General features: G+C 43.4%; 1 protein-coding gene across 1 annotated transcript in view; it reads left to right on the forward strand.

Annotated features, from left to right (window-relative positions):
• Positions 1 to 5646: 5646 nt before the first annotated feature.
• Meiob (meiosis specific with OB-fold) overlaps positions 5647 to 21321 on the forward strand; it is a 32979-nt gene continuing 17304 nt past the window's right edge. Inside the window, exons 1-5 of the mRNA XM_076840543.2 lie at positions 5647 to 5723; positions 13665 to 13740; positions 15463 to 15520; positions 18089 to 18220; positions 19601 to 19673. Coding sequence (XP_076696658.1) covers positions 13672 to 13740; positions 15463 to 15520; positions 18089 to 18220; positions 19601 to 19673 — 332 coding nt within the window. The 5' untranslated portion in view covers positions 5647 to 5723; positions 13665 to 13671. The remainder of the gene's footprint in view (positions 5724 to 13664; positions 13741 to 15462; positions 15521 to 18088; positions 18221 to 19600; positions 19674 to 21321) is intronic.

The raw sequence follows: 21321 nt of genomic DNA on the forward strand, positions 1-21321 counted from the left end.
TACGGGTAAAGGAAATGAAGCTCAGGCTCTTGAGTGACACAGCTAATTAGTTGCAAATCGAGATCTGACCAGACCTCTTGAATTTTACTTCCTATGATGCCTGCTAGTTTCCCCCAAGCCCCATTTATTCTCTCATTTCAAACAGCTGTCCAATGAGGCTGCTAAGATAACAGAAGCCTGATCATGCACACTGAAATTAGGCACATTGAGAAACACCCTTTTCTCACGCTGATAATGTTTGTGTGTTGCAGTACTGAGATGGAACCCAGGGGAGCTCTACCAATGAACTACACCCCTCAGCCCTTGTTATTTTATTTTTTTTATTTTGAGACAGGACCTCAATCTTACAATCCTCCTGCCATAGCCTCCTAAATTTCTGGGATTACAGGTGAGAGCCCCTGCACCCAGCAGAAGTAAGTCTTAGCTATCATGCAAAATGGGACAGTAGCTTCATTCAAGGCAGCTCTGAAAAATGTTTCCTAGAAGTAACAATGAAGTGATAATTACCCCCCCCCCCAGTGGAGAGGAGAGGAAAGAGGAAATGAAGGTCAGTAGTTGTTAAAAATCTTTAAAATATGTATGCAGGCAAGTAATTTGTAAATATCAACTCATTATGTGTCTGCAAGTCTGAAAAAGTGTCAGGGTAGCTCAGCGGTGGAACACTTGCCCAACGTGTGTGAGGACCTGGGTTTGATTCCCAGCAATGCACATGCATACACATGCACACGCACATATATGCGTGTGTGCACACCCCCCCCCAAAATCTCAGGAGAATGAACATATTTTATTTTATTTTATTTTTTTTTTAAAGAGAGAGTGGGAGAGAGAGAGAGAAAATTTTTTAATATTTATTTTTTAGTTCTCGGCGGACACAACATCTTTGTTTGTATGTGGTGCTGAGAGGATCGAACCCGGGCCGCACACATGCCAGGCGAGTACACTACCGCGTGAGCCACATCCCCAGCCCGAATGAACATATTTTAAAGAAATGATGGGAAAGAGGGTCAGAGTTCTAAACTGAATCCGAATTGTAGAGAGCAATGGGCACAGAATTGAGGAATCGTTACTTTAATCCAAAGACCTGCCAAGCCTGGTTCTGCCTGTTTTGTCCATAAAGTTTTATAGGAACACAGCTTTGCCTGTTTGTTCAGATATTATTGATACCTGCTTTTTTGCACTGTGAGGCTTAGAGTAGGGTTGTGGCAACAGAGACCATATGGTCATATTCTTACTGAAAAAGTTGTCCCCTATGATTGACAGTGTTGAAGGTTCCCGCCCAGGAGAAGCTGGAAGAGGTGTCACTGAAGTGGCGGGAGACTGAGTGATGGCCTCCCAGGGCAGATAGGAGCCCCGTTGCCATTCTGTACAAGGCCACCAGGGTCTGAATAAAGGTAGTGGCAACTGTGTTGGAGAGGCCAGGACGGGACAGGAGAGAGACGTGCCAAAGGAAAACAGAATATGGAGCCTGATGGGAGAAAGGAGGTGGAGAGGGAGCCCCAAGGCCACCCAGAGGCTCTGAGCTGGAGTCACCAGATGCATGTGGGAGAAGCAGGCTGGCACGGGGTGACCCAAGCTGAATTTTAGACATATCAAGCTGGGTGGGGATGTGGTGCCCAGTCTGGGCAGAAAGGCAATCAGATGGGTGGCAATACGCAGTGGGAGCAGGGTTTCTCAGGGGTACAGTGATGACAACATGGTGGCAAAGTCATATGTTTAATGTAAATGGTGATGGAACCTGCCCATGACAGCACTCCAGAGAGGGTCCCTGCTCTCTGTGCTCTGATTTTCCAGGGCAGGCCAGGAGCTGCAGATTGTTCTCCAAACACCACTGCCCGTGTTTTGTGTGGTCAGGACCTTCTCTTCTCCTTTGTCCCTCCCTCTCAGGGACTGGGACATCAGGCACCTGAGGCAAAGGCAACTCACCACAACACCCGGTGGCCCTTGAACTCATTCTGCAGACACTAAATTGCTCCAAGTCTGGCTCCTTACTCCCTTGGCTCTCTATAGCTCTGTGCTTGGCTCTGGCTTTTTTTTTTTTTTTCTTTTTCATAACAGGTCCCAAACACGGGGGCTTAGCCACTGAGCCATATTCCCAGCTCTTTATATTTTTATTTTTTAAATTTTGAGACAGAGTTTGACTAGGTTGCTTTCAGTCTCACTCAATTGTCGAGGCTGGTTTTGAACCTGAGATCCTCCTGCTTCAGTCCCTGGGATTATAGGCGTGTGCCTCCACACCTGGCTTCTGACTAGCTTTCCAGTCTTGCTTCATCCTGCACCCTTGCTTCCTGTGCCCAGGGAAGTGCCAATGCTTTTGTTCCTGGAAATCTCAAGTTCTTTTTTTCTTCACAAGAGACGCTTGGACTTGAGAAAAAAACTGTTCTTCCTACAACTCCCCAAAGCCTGACTCCGCAGTTGGCATGCATTCCTGAAATTTTCCAGAATGTTCCTGGGTCCTCAGTCCTCAAGCTGCTCAAGTGTCTCTTGCTTTATTTCTCATGAATTCTCTTCATTCCAGTGCTTCCTCAGGCTCCCATGAACCCAAAGCACCCGCATCCTTTCACGCTTGACTATTTCCTCATCTCAGGCACTCCAGTGACTCTTAAATTACTTCACTTGGCCCCTAAATCTGATCTCCATATGCCATTCTTCCACCCCCTCCCACGGGTTTCCTTGTTCTTCCTTCTCTATGAAAACTTTTGCAAAAATTTGCGAGAAACATCCATAAATGTTAACATACCTATAATCTATATACAGGTCAGCTAGACCCTGGGCAGAGTGCAGCATGAGAAATGAAACTAATTATGGCAGTAAATAAACTATTGGTATTGAAACTCCTGGGTGGGATATCATAGTCTTGGAATTGACCTTAGAAAAGTTATTTTTGTCATAATTTTGAAAGGTCATCTTATAATTCATTAAAATACACGTTCATTTTTTTTTCCAACTAAAGCGTCTGTGAAAGATTTCTTGTTATATATTTTCCCCTGTCACGTGCTCCTAGATGCTTTGACAGCTGGCAAGCTCTAGGGAGGTGGCTGCAGAGCCGCCTAGCATTTCTTTAGCCAGACATGTAAGCTATTTCAGCCGTGACCTTTGTGTGCTCACCCCTGACTTCTACACCAAGTGGCAGAGGCCAGGCATTTCTCCTCCCTGTTTTTTTTTTTTTTTTTTTTTCTCATTTACATCCAAAGTATCCTGAGAAGCCAATTCTATTGTTAAGAACAAACTGATGACACTGAATAGGGACACAAAATGGATGAAATGGATTCCACTCAAAAAGGGGAGTCCTAATTTTCACTATTAACCTAAAACAATTCCACTCTTCTGGGTTTGTATTTGGAAGCATCGCATCTTATGAGAAGTCTGTTGTGTCCCAGTGAGGCTGATTCTGCTTGCTTAATCTCATGTGGTTTTTAGCAAGCATTAATTTGCAAAAGCATGAAAAACTATGAACAAAAATTTTAAATATGATCCCCCACTGAGGCTCAAATTTAAAAAATGCATATAAATTATTTTTCTACCTTTCCTCTCTCCTTGAAAATTGACTTGGAATGTGAGCTTTTTCTTTAAGAAAGACCAAGACAATTCTTTTAAAGGCAGAGACTAAAACAAATATGGAAAAATCTGTTAAGTGTTCTCCAGCCAGGCACAGTGGCAAATGCCTGTAATCCCAGCAGCTTGGGAGGTGAGGCAAGAGGATTGTGAGTTCAAAGCCAGCCTCAGCAACTCAGTGAGGCCCTTAACAACTCAGCAAGACCTTGTCTTTAAGTAAAATATAAAAAAGGGCTGGGGATGTGGCTCAGTGGTTAAGCACCCCTGAGTTCAATCCTCAGTACCCCACCCCACTAAAAAAAAAAAAAAAAAAAAAAAAAAAAAAACTTTTCCATTAAATTTGAAATGGTGGGAATGCAGGTACTTTAATATGCTTTCCACTGTTTGTGGGATTTTTTTCTTAATGTGGAAAAATTAAAACTATAATTTGCAATAAGATAAAAATTGTAATATATGGCTGCATAATATCCAGCAGTTTTTTTCCTCTTAAAGGAAGAAGTTCAAAAAAATTTAAATAGTGCATAGTAGTTGTTAGCAAATTTGATGAACTCAGTTGTTGAATCTTATTTATTTGCCCCAAGAGTACTCTATTGACAAAAACTAGTTTAATAAGCCATCAGACTAAAAAGATTTCCATATGGTAGTAATTTAAAATATAAAGGGGTAGCATTTTTTTCTTTTTTTGGTCAGGTTCACTAAGTCCACTACTTAGCACATCTAAATATATATATATATATATATATATATATATCTCCATATTTGTGTAGGTATATATGTAGATATTTTCTTGGTGAAACTATATACCATGTATTTCATGACATATGCACAAAGTATTAACTATTTTATATAATATTGTGGTATTATGTGTGGTTACATCATACTGTATGTGCATCCACGACTTATGGGGAAGGTAAATGGGGGAAGCTGCCCTCCGTTGCTGCACCAGCAGGTGACCCTGTCTGTGTGCAGTACCCTCTCCATTTCCACAGTCCTAACAGCACACGTATTTCTCCAGTGCACGTTCTCCAGTGATTTAATATAACAATCTCCGCACAGAGTCATATGCAGTTACTGGGCATTGGGCATCGTGCATCATGCAAAGAGAGAATCCTCCTACATTCTGTCTGGGGGAAAGAGCAGTGAACAGTGGGCGCTGGCAACACACATGGTCTGCAGGTTTCACCCGCTCTCACTCTCAGGCAGCTCAAGAACCTTGACTGACAGCACAGCCATCCTGCCCCTTGGCCACCCAACAGTGCGACTGTGCCATGCAAGCGGTTTCTCTAGGAAAGAAGCATACCCAACCACACATCCCTGCCCTGCAGGATGCATACTGGAGAGAGACCTCTGCTGCCATGGGAAGGGTCACACTGGCCTGGACAATGCACTAAGGGAGCGGTCAGCACTGCAAGGGGGAGGTTGTGAGCGATGTGAAGGAGTGTCAGCAAGGCAGAGCTGGGGCGGAGTCAGAAGCAGAGGAGGCATCAGTGAGGCAAAGGGAGGGGCGGAGCCAGAGGCAGAGGTGTGGTCAGAAGGGCAGGGGCGGAGTCAGTGAGAAGAGTGAAGAGAATTTGGAGAAGTGGAGTCAGTGAGAGAAGAAGGTCACTCACAGGGGCCAGAGTCAGAAACAGGGCTGAGTCAGAGGGCGGGAAAGAGTCAGTGCCTCAGTGGGGCAGAATCAGAGTGGGGCACAGTCACAGGTGGAGTAAGAGATGGAGGCGCAGTCAGTGAAAGCTTTGAGGCAGTCAACCAGCGGGGGAGCCTGGTGAGGGGCGGAGCCAGAGGGTTTTGGGCGGAGTCACAGAGCTCTGGGACACCTTCAAGGGCCAGAGTCAAAGACAGAGGCGGAGACAGTGAGACTGAGGCAAAGTCAGAAGGAGGATCAGAGGAAGAAGGAAGGGAGGAGTCAGTGAGGGGAGGAGTCATAGTCAATGAGCCAATGGGGTGGAGTGGGTGAGAGGGCGGAATCAGAAGGAGAGGGAGGAGTCAGCGAGCAAAGGGGCTGAAGGGGGAGGGCGGAGTCAGAGTGAGGGGAGGAGTCAGCGGCAGGGCGGAGTCAGCTGGGAGGTTATCCTAACGGTCAGTCGCCACAGTCCTGACCTGGGCGCTGAGGACCGTGGAGACGCTGAGGTGTCCCAGGGCCTTCAGGAGCAAACACCGGGAAGCAGAGGGTGAGCAGGGCACCAGTAGAGCTTCTGGTGACGCTGGGCTCAGGCCAGAGCAGTGGGGCTGCAAAGTACAGGGGGCGAGAGGACCTGTAGGGAAGACAAGGTCCAGGGAGTGTGGGACCATGGACGTGAGCAGGAGACCTGGGCTGGATGACCACCACGACTCCGAACCCTCTGGGTTCGACCCTACTCCACTCAGACTCCCTCACTCCTCCTCACCCTTCTCACTCCTCCTCACCCTTCCCTATCCCTCCCCACCCCTCCCCACCCTCACCACCCCTCTCCACCCCTCCTCACCCCTCCTCACCCCTCCTCACCCCTCCTCACCCCTCTTCACCCCTCCTCACTCCTCCTCACTCCTCCTCCCCATTCCTTCCCATTCCTTCTCACTCCTCACTCCTCCTCACTCCTCCTCACTCCTCCTCACCCCTCTTCACTCCTCCTCACTCCTCCTCACTCCTCCTCACCCCTCCATACTCCTCCACACTCCTCCCCACTCCTCACTCCTCCTCACTCCTCCTCACCCCTCCTTACCCCTCCTCACTCCTCCCCACTCCTCCCCATTCTTTCTCACTCCTCCTCACTCCTCCTCACTCCTCCCCACTCCTCCCCATTCTTTCTCACTCCTCCTCACTCCTTCTCACCCCTCCACATTCCTCCTCCACACTCCTCCCCACTTCTCACTCCTCCACACTGCTCCTCACCCCTCCTCACCCCTCCCCACTCCTCCCCATCTCTACTCCTCCTCACCCCTTCCCACTACTCCTCCCACTCCTCCCCACTCCCTACTCCTCCCCACTCCTCCTCACCCTTCTTCACCCCTCTTCCCTCCTTCCCATTCCTCCTCACTCCTCCCCACCCCTCCTCACCTTTCCTCACTCCTCCTCACCCCTCCTTACCCCTCCTCACCCCTCCTCACTCCTTCCCACTCCTCCCCACTCCTCCTCACCCCTCCTCTTCACTCCTCACCCCTCTTCACTCCTCCCCACTCCTCCTCCTCACTCCTCCCCACTCCTCCCCACTCCTCCTCACCCCTCCTCCTCACTCCTCACCCCTCCTCACCCCTCCTCCTCACTCCTCACCCCTCCTCACTCCTCCCCACTCTTCTCACTCCTCCTAACTCCTCCTCACTCCTCCCCACTCCTCACTCCTCCCCACTCCTCACTCCTCCCCACTCCTCTCCACTCCTCACTCCTCCCCACTCCTCTCTACTCCTCACTCCTCCCCACTCCTCCTCACCCCTTCTCACCCCTCCTCACTCCTCCCCACTCCTCCTCACCCCTCCTCCTCACTCCTCACCCCTCTTCACTCCTCCCCACTCCTTCCCACTCCTCCTCACCCCTCCTCCTCACTCCTCACCCCTTCTCACTCTTCCCCACTCCTCTCACTCCTCCTTACTCCTCCCCAATCTTTCTTACTCCTCCCCACTCCTCACTTCTCCCCCACTCCTCCTCACTCCTCCCAACTCCTCGTCTCACCTCCCCACTCCTCCCCACTCCTCCTCACTCCTCCTCACTCCTGCCCCCTCCTCCTCACTCCTCCTAACTCCTTCCCACTCCTCCTCACCCCTCCCCACCCCCACTCCTCCCCACCCCTCCTTACTCCTCCTAACTCCTCCCCACTCCCTCTTCTCACTCTTCCTCACACCTCCCCACTCCTCTCCACTCCCTCCTCACCCCTCCTGACTCCTCCCCACTCCTCCACACTCCTCTCCACTCCTCCCCACTCCTCCCAGTTCCTCCTCACTTCCTCATCTCCTCCTTTGTTATTTAGTCTTTAAACTTTCTTATTTTTGTTTTTCTGTTTTCTTTTCCTCACCTATTTCTCTCTGTCTTTTTGTTGTTGTTGCTCCTCATATCCTTGTGTCTGGACCTTCGTTTTTCTTTTCCATTTCCCATCCACTTATTTCCACCAGTCCCTTGGAGGTTGATTGGTTTTCCTTTTGAATGGTTCTGTTGGTATCCCTTGTTGGATCTTGAGAGAGATTTTAGAACATGCACACACTGTGTCTTTTTCATCCCATATCTTGGTTAGACCCAGGATATGCAGATGTCTTGAAAGACAATGTCACAGAATTTGTGCATCAAGTTCCTGGGTAATAAATCTATCAGTGTAGTATATGTGTTATGCATAAAACACTTTTGTTATCCTTGTCTTCAATGTGATATATAACATTATGTGCCACATATATTTATACATATCCTATTGATTCACTCAGTTTTTTTGTTTTTTTTTTTTTTAGACCAGTACTCTTTTGTTTCTCTTCTGCTGTCTTGGTGTTCTGCACTCTGTTGGTTTGACACATATATAAAGTCAGGGACCCACCAACACAGGATGCCCTAGAGGGGCTCCAGTGCCTTAGAAATTCACATGCTCCTCTGCTCTTCGTTTTCCCACACCCACTCTGGTCCTCTGGCCACCACTGATGTTTTTACTGTCTCTGCAACTGAAACCACCAAAACACATTTCAGAACACTTAATGAACAAAGAGGAGAATCTCATGTCATCACAGAATTTCAAAGAGACTGCCATGTTAGATCTCTGTCAGAAGTTTCCAAGCTTCCACTCAGTGGCACCCGGCCCTGAGTGCCCCTGTACCCGCTTCCCCCAGAAAAAAAGAAGTAGGATTGGGAAGTTTGAAACTACATTGAAAGATTATTAGCAAACTTTCTTCTGTCTACACTTTGGGGAATTCTCCATTGGGTTGACCCATTAGCCAGTTTTCTAATGGACAAATAATTGTTAGGAAGTCAGCTAGAATTGCATAATGCAAAACTTGCCAAGCTCCCATTGAGGCAATAGGAATTAAAACATTGAATGAAACTGATCCTCTCCTGAAAGAAAATGGCTCTGGAGGCTGAGGCAGGGACAACTAAGTTGCCAGCTTCAGCAACTTAGCCAGACCCTAGCTCAAAATAAAAAAAAAAAAAAAATTAAAGGGCTAAGGATGTGGCTCAGTGGTTAATCTCCCTTGGGTTCAATCCCTGTACCAAAAAAAGAAATTGACTTATTTTCAAAGTTTATCACAAAATCTGTTGTTTATGTTGAGAGGTTATAGAGATTTCACTTTTTTTTTTTTTGAATGACCACATAGAGAAGATGTCCCTACAGTTTCCTAGCTCAGAATTGGTCTTTAGAATAATAAAGAAAATCTTAGATTTCTCATCACTGAGCTCTCTGGAAACCTCATTTGGCTAGATAGCAAGATGTAAGCCTTATTTATTCCCATAACTGAAATGAGTGGCATAAACTTAATATTAGGTAGTAATTAAAATTGTTATTTATCTAAAAAGCTAATTGTAGCAATATTATCCTCAAATCACGAATTGGATTATTTTGGGGATTTGATTAATTCGGCCAACAAACATCGGTAGCCAGTATGTGTAAGTCACTAAACTACCTAGTCACTATGGGACACAGTAGGGGCTAAGACAAGAAGTGGCTGTACCTTCACCAGCCAACCTTCTAATGAGGGGAAAGTTCACTAGCAACCACTAGGAATTAGGCTGATGAGAGGGACAGGCAGGGGAGAGTTAGGGTAGGATGGTTGGAAAGGCCTCTCCTAGAGACCTAATGAATGAATGCAGCCAGCCCCTCCTGAGAAGGTCAGAAGGTGCATGGGTGGGGGCCTTGAGGAAGAGGGAGCTGCATCTGCCAGAATCCAGACCCATGGGTGAGGCCATGAGGGCAGTCAGAGGCACTGAGACTGGTGAGGAGTGGGGAAGAGATAGCAGAGGCCAAGTCAGCTGGGCACTGGAGGCTGAGGCAGGAGTTTAGAGTTTTTCATGGTTCATTGAGAAGGTTTTAAAGCAAGGGGTGACACGGTATGATCTAAACTTTAACTATTATTCTATCATAAATAACAAGAGATGGATGAGGTACCAAGAGTGGAGAAAGAGTAGCAGGGAAGTCAGGGCACAGAGAGAAGTGATCGGGTCCAAGAGAGAAGCCGGAGGGAGAGCTGCTGAGTCTTGGCAAAGACAGGGTCCAGGCAGTGAGGAGAAGGAATGTCAGCCTGACAACATGGATGGGAATGGAATTTTCTGAGAAGAAATTCTGAGGTACCACTAGGCCTCAGCACTCCACCTTTCCTAAGGGTAGCTGGATAATCATTATTCTAAAAGGAACACTCAGCCCACACAGGCACACGCATACCACTCCTGGCTCTGGGAAGTACCATAGTCCACAAAGCTCATCCTGGATGTCCTTCCTGCCCCTCTGATTACAGTTCCTCTGTTCTAGGCCCAGGTATCAAGCTCAGGATTTACAACCACAGCCTCAAAATCAGAAAGTTGGCCTGGTGTGGTGGCTCACACCTGTAATTCCAATGACTCAGGAGGCTGAGGCAGGAGGGTTGCAAGTTCCAGGCCAACCTGGGCAACTTAGTGATATCCTGTCTCAGAATAAATATAGAAAGGCTGGGGCTGTGACTCAAAGGTAGTGTGCCTCTGGGTTCAATCCTCAATACCACAATAAGTTTTTTAAATAAAAATTTAAAAAGTAAAGCAGAACAAAACCCAGGAAGTTACTGGGGTGCATGTTAAGGTTTTGCCTCACCTGTGAGCCAACCATCTTCTTAGAAAAAGCAGCTAGCAGCGTCTTCCTCATCTGGGTCCATGGAGTCTCCCTTCCTCCAAACCTGAGCACCTAGGTAGGTAAGGGTCAAGCATGTAGCTCTCTCCTCTGGAGGCAAGCTCCAGCATGGGGCCTGGGACCTGGGCCCTGCTATACTACACAAAGGGCTGGGAAGGTCTTGGGAGAAAACAGCCTAGTCAGCTGGACTCAGATCAGACAGGCATGCATCCTTCAGTGGTGGGAGTTGGGCATTGAGCTCAAGAAGGGCACTTCAGGAAATGTGTGTTGGGAGAGCTTTTAGATATGGTGATAGGGTTGCTGCTGTCTGTTGTGTGGGTGCATCTCATGTTAGGCACCCATGGCTTCAGTGCCACTGTCGAATGAGCAGAGTCCACTACTACTGCTTTCCCTCCACCCCGTGAACAGCAGTCTGGTGGCCACACACATAGGGGGTCCCACATCTGGCCCTCTGTGCCTATTGTGCCTCCTTAAGGCTGTTGGGTGTACATGAAGGAGTTTCAGGGACCATCCTATAGCTCTGTCCCCTATCCTGATTCTGGACCTGACACATATCAGATACTTGACCCACGTGTGTTGAATGAATACACCGAAACCAGGCTATTGCAGCACTCTCAGGAATGACTTAGCCTTGAGCTGAGAGGTGGCATTGGAGATGAAGAAAAGGAGATGTTTTAAATACATTTTTTAATACATGAAGTAGAAGGGATGAATTCTGATGAATTAAGAAATGACTGAACTCCCATATTGAGCTGTTTAGTTCACGTTAATCATGTATTTCTCAAAATGTCCAGGAAGAGAAGCAAGTCATATTTTTATTGACAACACTATAAACTATATCACCATATAAAGTATATCAACATTTAATTTTAATAATTGTAGGAACTGAAGAAAATTCAAAGAGATCATGTGATATTATGTAAGTCACTGACCACCAAAAGATGCTAAGGGATAAAAATTTAGAGAGCTCAGTACATAGGTGGGTTGTGTTTTTTATATAAAATCCAGTCACCTGAAAAGTCATCCTCTCCCACCTCAAATGTCCAGCACTTGACTTTTTAAATTTTTTTCAGTGCTTGGGGTAAAACCCAGGGCTTTTCCCATGATGGACAACTGCTCTACCACTGAGCTACATCTACAGCCTTTGTCTGGCACTTGACAGGCTCTTAATAAATATTGGTCAGATGGATGGATGAATAAATGAATTTGCCATAGTTTGGCAAGTATTTTTGAGATTGAGATTGCATTCTAAAGCAGAACATATCAGGCCAAAGAAAGAATGAGAAATTTAACATTACTTGATTCCTGCTTGTTTCTTCTGGCCCAGAAGGCCTTGAATGCAAAAACTGCTGCACCAGATAACATGGACAAGCAGCACCATCATTCATTGAGAGCCTGCAAACACCAGGCACCTGTGCATACTCCAATTCTAATTGCAAGGTGGATATATCCACAATTTAAGTATGAAGTTAAGTAATGTCAAAACACAAGACACAAACTAGTGGTGCTGAAATTCAAAATCCTTGACCAATTCCACAGTTTCCCTGAAACTTTGGTGCAGAGGTGTACTAAAGCCTGTGGGTGAGGGCATTCAGAGTTGAAGAGGACATAGAGGATATGTGGGTTTTTTTTTTGTTTTGTTTTGTTTTGTTTTGTTGGTACTTGGGATTGAACTCTGGGGCACTCTACTACTGAGCCACATCCCCAGCTCTATTTTGTATTTTCTATTTTGTTTAGAGACAGGGTCTCACTAAATAGTGCCTTGCTTTTGCTGAGGCTGGCTTTGAACTTGTGATCCTCCTGCCTCAGCCTCCCAAGCCGCTGGAATTACAGGCGTGCGCCACCATGCCTGGCTAGAGGCTGTGTTTTATAAAATGAAGTAAGTCAATCTGTTAGTGTGGTACACCTTGCAATTTTTACTCCAGTAAAATCTTTTATAGTAATGATAATGAGGCACAAGCTCTGATTCATCTGCTCTTCAGAGAGTTTTCTTTGTGCAAGGTAGCACTAAAACACGCACACAGCCTGTGCTGGAGTGCAGGCCTCTAGTTCCAAGGCTTGGGGAGGGTCTGTGGTGGCAGGACCCCTTGAGTCCAGGAGCTGGATTCCAACCTGGGCAACTTAGCAAAGATCCTGTCTCAAAATCAAACCTGGAAAGGGCTGGGGTATAGTTTGGTGGTAGAGCACCCCTGAGTTCAATCCCCAGTGACACAAAGGAAAAGAAAGGGAAAGGGTAGGATGGAAAGGGAGGGAATAAAAGCATATGTAAGATGCCACCCTTGTCCTCATGGTGCTTGGCATCTAGAGATAAGTTAAAATCACTCCCTGTCCTCACAGTGTAACCAAATGCATGATCTGAGGTGTTCAAAGTAGAGTTTTGCTGTATTTTTTTAGGGACACTTGATGCTACTTAGAATTTAAAATTCCAAATGTCTGATTGAATTATCTCTCATAAAAAAACTCTAAATTTACATGGTACTCAAAAACTGCTAAATTTTGAGTAGTTTTAGAAAATGAAAACTTGAAACCTAGTCACACCATTCACTTTTAAAAGTGAAAGTGAAGGGGTTGGGGTTGTGGCTCAGTGGTAGAATTCTTGCCTAGTATGCATAAGGCACTGGGTACGATCCTCAGCACCACATAAATATAAAAATAAAGATATTGTGTCCACCTAAAGCTAAAAAATGAATATTTAAAAAAGAAATTTTTGAAAGTGAAAATTGAAACCTAGCTATCCCATTAAAAAAGGGATAAATTTACATGTAACTTTAATAATTTGCAATTCAAAATTTATTAATGTTAAAAAATTGTTGTTGTTTTCCTTAAAAGGTCAGCTACTTGCTAACTGCATCTTCAGTTAGAAAGTTTTGCTCAAGTTGGGCATGATAGTGTACACTTGTAATCCCAGTGGCTTGGGAGGCTGAAATAGGAAGATGGAGAGTTCAAAGCCAGCCTCAGCAACAGCGAGGTGCTAAGTGACTCAGTGAGACTCTCTCTCTCAGTAAATACAAAATAGAGCTGGGGATAGTGGCTCAGTGGTCAAGCGCCCCTGAGTTCCATCCCCCACCAAAAATTTTTTTTTTTTTGCTCAACATTCTATTAGTTGGGAACAACATTCATGAGATGTGTATGTCTCTGGGCATTACTTAGCTATGTAATTCAAAATGGACATTTTGACCATGTTTTCTGTAGGTTAAATCTGTGTTAATTTACATTTCATCATTATATTAAATTTTTTCCAAAAACGAGTAAAATATTTAGAGCTTTCCCAGTTTATTTTTTTAAATTTTGTAATCTTCATGGTTTATTTTAGATAATTTATACATCTAAATTATATTTTCTACAATGCAGATTAAAAATGGCAAACTCCTGTGCATCAAAGACCTTCACTGCACTTTCAGATCTGCATCCAAATATGGCTAATCTGGTAGGTCTCAATGATGTGGTAATCTGATTGTTCTCTAATGAAGCTTGATGTGGTAAAATTATGTTGTGTCAGCATTATTGATTCACTGGCACATATTTGTGTGGTCGACAAGTATGTGGACACTCTCTGCATTATCATTGTTAGGTATTAAGTATCCCTAAGCTTCTTTATATTTATGACAGTTAAATTTAAATTAACCTTTCTTTATCTATAGAGTAGGAGACATGATTGTCAATATAACTAACAATTGTTCAAGTTGCTCCAAATGATCAAAATATTTGTATTATTTTAATATAATATAAAGTGGTACATTCAATGAATGTTGTTTTAGCACTATAAAATCATTTTCAATAATTGCATTTTAATCAAATTATGCAAGTTATTGTCTTAAGCACTTGTCATTATGGTGCTTTTTATGACTTTTATGGGAGGAGTTGTGGAGGGATGATTTCTAACATGCTGAGACTGTTATTTATTTAAAGTAAGTCTGGGTGGAATCATGGAGGAATGTATTTATCATGAAGCAGTTACCAGTCATCCTTACCATCCCTGTCTTTAAGCAGTGTGCTGTTTACATTTGGTTTTTGCAAATTGGATTTCTTAAAATGGGATAAATTTACATATAATTTTAATAATTTGGAATTCAACGTTTATTTGTATTAAAAATAATAATTGTTGTAGTTTACCTTAAAAGTACAACAACAAAAAGTTTTCCTTAAAAGGTAAATCATTTGCTAATTGTCTCTTTAGTTAGAAAGTTTTACTCAACATTTCCATTAGTTGTGTTTCTCCAACAAAATTCAGCAGGATGTGCATGTACATGGAATTTCAAAACTAATGGCAAGAGATGACTAGTTAACAGCTCAATTAGAATATGATAGTCTTAAAAGCTTGACTGTATTTTAAATGTCACAGATTATTGCAAGGTTAAAATCAATTGCTAGTAATATAAATTTAGGCTTTTCCCTTCAGAAAAAAGATAATTATCTTTTATTTCTTAAAGCATTTTTAAAATTTTTCTTTGGTAGTTGCTAAAGAAAACATTAAATATTTAAGAGGATGTTGATAGGTGTTAAGAGACATAGATGTTAAGATCCAGGATTTTAGTTAGCAGCAATGTGTAAGTTATGTTACATTTTTTTTTAATATTTATTTTTTAGTTTTAGGTGGACACAGTATCTTTATTTTATTTTTATGTGGTGCTGAGAATCGAACCCAGTGCCTCACGCATGCTAGGCGAACATGCTACCACTTGAGCCACATCCCCAACCCCTATGTTACAGTTTAATTAATTTTACTGTCCAGCATGTTTGGATTAAGAAGCTAAGCAATTTTGTGTTAGAAAACCCTGTATAAAGGAAAGCCTTGAAGACCATGGCAAATTAAATTGTATCATACATGTGCTTTGGATGAATTCAGTAAGGATTGATACCATAGGGCAGTTACTGTGCTCCATCTAGTGATTGGGAAAAAGTAGAACCATACTAAGTATCAAATGATTATATTTGTAATAGCAGTTAACTGTCTTATTGCTTTGTACTATTCCTTGTGGAATTGAACATTTATGAAGTTCTTTTAGATGTTTGTCTGGAATAAATACATTTAAATGGTTCCTAGTAAAAAATGTTTGTTAGAGCCAGTAAAATATAACAAGTCCATGAAATTAAATTTACATCTACATCTGTGTTTAATATTGGTCTTCTATACTCTTTTGTTTTTCAGAAAATAATCGGTATAGTTATTGGGAAAACAGATGTCAAAGGCTTTCCAGACAGAAAAAGCTGAGTTCTGAAGTTTAACTCTTTGCTTCATTTTTCATTAACTGTAGTTTATGACTGCAATGAATATTTAACTGAGCAAATTTCCGTGCCTGCTGACCTACTAAGAGTAATGGCTGTGTTCTCTATTGTATGGTCAAGGCCATGTGTGTGAGGACAAATTCTATTTTTAATGATTGTATGTGATGTTTCTCACATAATAGTTATTGATATAAAATGCTAAAATAATTAATTAAATTGGCCAGTTCATTAGCTTGAATGAATTTGTTTAGCATTTCCATGTGTGTAAAGGTAAAGTAGAAATTGTCTCGTGATTTTAAGATATAATAGTGTCTGAGACTAGGAACTTGGAGTTAGACTGACTGGCCTCCCTTAGTCTCTAAGTGATATGGGGTCTCTCCTGTATACATGTGTGAAATGGGGATAAATAAAACCATGTGAGAATTAATTGGTTCTTTTGGGTATGAACTAGCACCGTGTGGACCCATACTAAGAACACCGTGCTGGCTACCACTATGAACCTGTGCAGTGACAGACATGTACATGGATCTCACGAAAGACAAGATGATGATATTTTTGGAGCAGGGAGGTACCATTGTGATGGGTAATTAACCCAGGCCTGGATGCAAAAGGACACTGTCCAAGAGAATTAGTGCCTTGGAAAGGGAGAGTTCCCCTCCCCTTTCTAGCCAGGGAACCTAATTATCACCACTCACTCCTACCTTTCAGATTGTCAAGGACTTTCCCTAGGACCTACCTACTTTTCTTTGAAGTATAAATGCTCCTGTGAAGGCTGTGGGCCCAAGGCTAGATATTTATGGAAAGCTTTGTAGGAGGAGTCAGTTCCCTCTCATCGCACTCTTCTTCTGGGAACATGCTTCCTGCTTGAAAACTCTTACACTCAATCATATATTGTTTTTTTGAAACCCTGTGCACAATTATGTATCATTTTAGACTAGAAAATTTATGACGCTAGATAGCCTATAAATGTTGTGAAAAACTGGTAAAGGGCACTTAGAATTTGGAGTGCTGATCTCCTCTGAGCCTGCTGGCATACAATAAAGTTTGATTTCTCCCACACTTTGAGTGCCCTTTGCTGCTTCTTGCCTGATACCAACCGAAATATCATGATAGAGTAGTGCCTGAGGGAGAGATAAGTGTGGCAGCAGCATCTATGTATTTACTCAAACAACCCGACAATTCAGTGAAAAATTAATCTTTCATGTGTGAAAAAACAGTTAACTTTGAGCCAGGAGTGGTGGCTTGGGAGGCTGAGGCAGGAGGATTACAAATTCAAGGCCAGCCTCAACAATTTATCAAGGCCCTAAGCAACTTAGTGAGACCCTGTCTCAGTCTCCCAAGTCACAGGATTATAGCATGTGCCACCACAGAGGCTCATGATGTAGTTTTTCACCAGTCAGACTGTGAGTGTAGCAGCACATGTTTGTATTGTCTGACTTCTTTTCATGATGACACCTGTAGCACACCTTTCTCAGAGAAGGTATGCTTACCTACTTAAGCATTGCACATACAACAGATCATCATGTTTTCACAAAAATTTCAAACAGTACACAATGTCATAAAGTTGAAAAATAAAATTCTCCTTTCAGTTTCCCACTCTTCCTATCCTAATTCTTTTTTCTCAAAGGTAGATCAAGTTCAGGATATACCTATAATTTGCTTATGTTAGGTTGTGTTATTTTTATAAAAAAAATACTTGTATATGGACTCAATGCCATTATTTGTTTTTATGTGGTGCTGGGATTGAACCCAGTGCCTCACACTTGCAAGGCAAGTGCTCTACCACTGAGCTACAGCCCCAGCCAGATTGTGTTACTTTTATTTTTCTTTTTGTAGATGGACACAATACACTTATTTAATTTATTTATTTTTATGTGGTGCTGAGGATCAAACCCAGCACCTCACATGCGCTAGGCAAATGCTCTTCCACTGAGCTGCTACCCCAGGTTATGTTACTTTCTGATTACCAAAAACATTACTGTTCCAGTTTGGGAAAATGTGTACTTGCTGACCTCTAGTGGTCCTCCTTTGGTGGCACACAATTTATTTTGAAATAGGTGTCAACTATGACTTAGGTGAAAACAATAGCCGTAAAAGAGAAATGGAGGGTCATTTCTCCCAAGACACACAATAACTGGGGAAGGAGCCAGTAGTGATGTGGACTAGCTACATTGGCAGAAGGAATGGCTTGACCATGGTACTGCTCCACAAATACAATGGGACAAAAGACAGGATCTACATGTGCAGAGTTAGTCAGAGAAATGCCTGTTTTAATGTTTCTGGTGTCTGTTTTCAGCATGAGGTTTGGGATGCAAAAAAAAAAAAAACAAGTTACCAGGAAGTCGCCCTTAACTTCAGAAGGAGTCTGTTTCAAAAGCATAACTTATCATGGCGTGTACATATGAAATAATATTTTCTACCATGTGTTGGAGTATTTTTATCATCATAGTCATCCTCAATAATTGCTCATTTGATTAAACAAAAAATCCTTGTTGAAAATCAAAACTGAAGTTTTCATTTAAAAAATAAAAGCATTGCTTTTCTCTTAGATATTGGATCAGAAAGATATACTTTCAGCTTTACCATTCGTGATTCACCGGCCCATTTTGTAAACGCAACATCCTGGGGCCATGAAGATTACATCAGGTCACTCTCTGACAGCTTTAGGGTTGGTGAATGTGGTAAGTTAGCACCAGTTCTTAAACTGTGACAGTATTGTAGCGAGTTTCACCAGGCCCTAGCCAGCTGCGGTCCTACTCCTGTTTCAGTGTGCTTCAGCCCTGTTATTGTTCTTATCACTTCCCTTTCTGCAGACATAGAATGGGGCACTGATTGGAGTTTGATTAAAGTTCAGTGGGATTTTTTTTTTAATTTACTTTCAGTTGAGATACCAAATCTGCATCTTTTCCACACCCCAGTACCTCTCTGACAGCACAGAAAGAACAGGGCTTTAAAAACATCTATCTGGATTCAAATCCAACATTTATTTGTGTTGTGGCTTTGAGAAAGTTTCTCATCTTGTTGGGCCTCAAGTAGGAAACAATACCTCATCAGGTTCCTGTGAATGTGAGCCTCATATTCAGTGCATAGTGTCACTCAGGAGATGATAGATCAGCAAAGCAAGAAATGAGAAAGCATGTATACCAGCTCTCTAGAAAAAAGAGAAGGGGAAGGGTAAGAGGTAATCAATCACTCTTCTCTAAGCAGGGACTCCGCAGCCCTTCACTCACACCAGTCACTGTGTGCCTGAGTGCAGACAGCCTCTCACATCAGCTCTGCAGTGGAACAAAGTCAGGAAGCATGTAGAGGATGGAAGACAGAACTTCACAAGCCTCACAGTCACAGATGTCAGTCATATAGAGAGATGAGCTTATTGCAGTATTAAGACCTAGGTTGATGGCTGTGAGAATGAATAAGAATAAGGGGTTTAAAAGCCCAAGATCTATGATGATCATAGATGCAGGTAGGATTTTAGTGTGGTAGAGTTAAAAGAGTAAAGAGTTTGAATCAGAAGAATTCTAATTCTAGCTCTCCCACTTTCTAATATAAAACTTCTAGTTACTCAGCCTCTGATAATCACGGATGGTTGTGGGAGGAATGAACAAAGCAGAGCACAGAGAGTGCTGGCACAGGCCCTGGGGAAAGTGAAACCCTAAAGCATGGAGTTCACAAACATAAGCTCAGTGAGCTCCTCAGCTTTGAATGTTCTTCCACCTCCCTCCTTTTGTCATTCCTAGGCCAAGTGTGAAGTGAGCGGAGATGGATCAAAGGTGTGTTTCATTGAAGGGCATGTGGTAACCCAATCAGAAAGTGCAACTAAAATAATATCTGTAAGACTTATGTGTTGGGGCATAAAGGTAAAGCACTGGAAAATGTCATCTGGAGTCAAACTGATGGCTGCCCTCCAGGATTCTATTTCACAGTGACAATGAGAAGGAGCCTGTGAAGGACACATGGCCCTAGCTTTAGAACTATAGCTTTAGTCCCTTGTTATACACGCTAGGTTTTGATTAATCCTGTGACTGTTGGGTCATGTTGCCATCCTTTGCCCTCTGTTGTAGTGGTGATTGAAAATCCCCTGATCCAAAGAAAGGAAATAGAAAGAGAAGAAAAGTTCAGCCCTGCAACTCCTAGGTAAATATCTATCTAGCTAGCACAGAGATCAACATCTTTGTGCCAGAAGGATCATTACTAATAATTTTGTATCAGATTAGCATAAGAGTTTAATTCTGTCTTACAGTATTTATTTTTGAGATAAGTGAGATAATTTATGAGATAATTTACTTTGATACAGAGTCACATGAAAAAGTGCCTTTGACTTTAGGACAGCTTTCCTTTTCATCTGTGGAGGATGAGTTCCAGGGCCCTGTAGATACCAGAATCCTGGATTCTCAAGTCCCTCCTAGGAAACAGTGTAGTGTCTGAGCATAACATGGATGTGTGCTCCCTATGCTTGAAATCATCTCTACACATAATACCTAATATAACGTATACGCTATGTGAATAGTTGGTATACCGTGTTATCTTTATTTGTATTTTGTATTGCTTTTTCCAAATATTTTCTATTTGTAGTTGGTTAAATCTGTGAATGCAGAATACCCATACATAGAGGACCTTGATGATTCTCATTCTTGGGTTTACAAATGTTTGGCTTCAGTCACATTTAAACTGAGCAATTAGAAGAAAAATATCTTATTTTGTATCCAGGTGTCACTCTATTCATGCCTTACAACCTCAGGTCAGGGTCCCTGGAAGCAGAACCTGGGAGGTCAGTTCTCCTGCCAGTGGCTTGTTGAGGAGAGCTCTCAGGAGAACCTATCAAGGACAGAGTTGGAGAGAGGTTGACCAGAGAACTGGCCTCCCCAGGAGCCCCCGCTGAAGCCAGAAGGGTACTCTAGAGTGCAGCAGTGCCCTGTCTAGTGGGCTGGGCTTCTGTGCCCTGAGCCAGTCCCTTGCTATAGTCAGCCCCCATGACTCCTGAAGGAGTGGAGTGTAATCTCCAAGGTGGTTCTGCCAAGGGCAGTTCTGGAGAGGAAGGTGCAGCTGACCCCTTGCTGGCCTGTAAGGGGCTCTTGGTGTATACAGCAGTCTACTGCATGGACACCTGTATCCATGGCCACTCCTCCCAACTGTTGTTCTGACCAGTTTTCTATCAGACCTTCAGGCTCATCTCTGCAGCCACCGTGAACTTCTTTCTGTTTCACAACACCCTGAACTCATCCTGCACTAACTGTTGTACCTTCTATTCCCTCTGCTTGGAACATTCTTCTCTTGTCTGAGTGTTTGCTGCTTCTTGTTGTGGATGTCTCCATAATGTCACCTCCTCTGCTCCCACCTATCTGCTTGGTGTGTAGTAGCCCCGCTGGGCAGGCTTGGCCCCGCCTATCAGTCATAACCCTGGTCATGCTGTGATGATATGACTAGTTGTTCTTGTGATTCCCCCTCACGTGTGAGCTTCAGGAGATCAAAGGTCTTGTCTGTCTTCTTCGCATGTGCCCCCAGGCTTCATTTAAGGTCTGGCATGTAATAGATTCTCAGTACACTTTTGTGGAATGAATGAATGGAGGGAGGAAGAAAGGGAAGAACATTCAAGCCGAGGGAACCATCAAGAACCTCTTGACCTTTTTAGATATATTAGAGGTTGAATCATATGAAACTGCCACATTGAACTATTTTCCATCTAAGAATGTCAACCTCATAACTAATAGTTGGCATGGCTGTAATATGAGCAAGTGCAAGGGACCAGGAGGAAAAGAAGCCTGAGGGAGAAGCAGAGATGCTC

The sequence above is a fragment of the Callospermophilus lateralis genome, chromosome 19 (assembly GCF_048772815.1).
Source record: "Callospermophilus lateralis isolate mCalLat2 chromosome 19, mCalLat2.hap1, whole genome shotgun sequence".
Taxonomy (NCBI): domain Eukaryota; kingdom Metazoa; phylum Chordata; class Mammalia; order Rodentia; family Sciuridae; genus Callospermophilus; species Callospermophilus lateralis.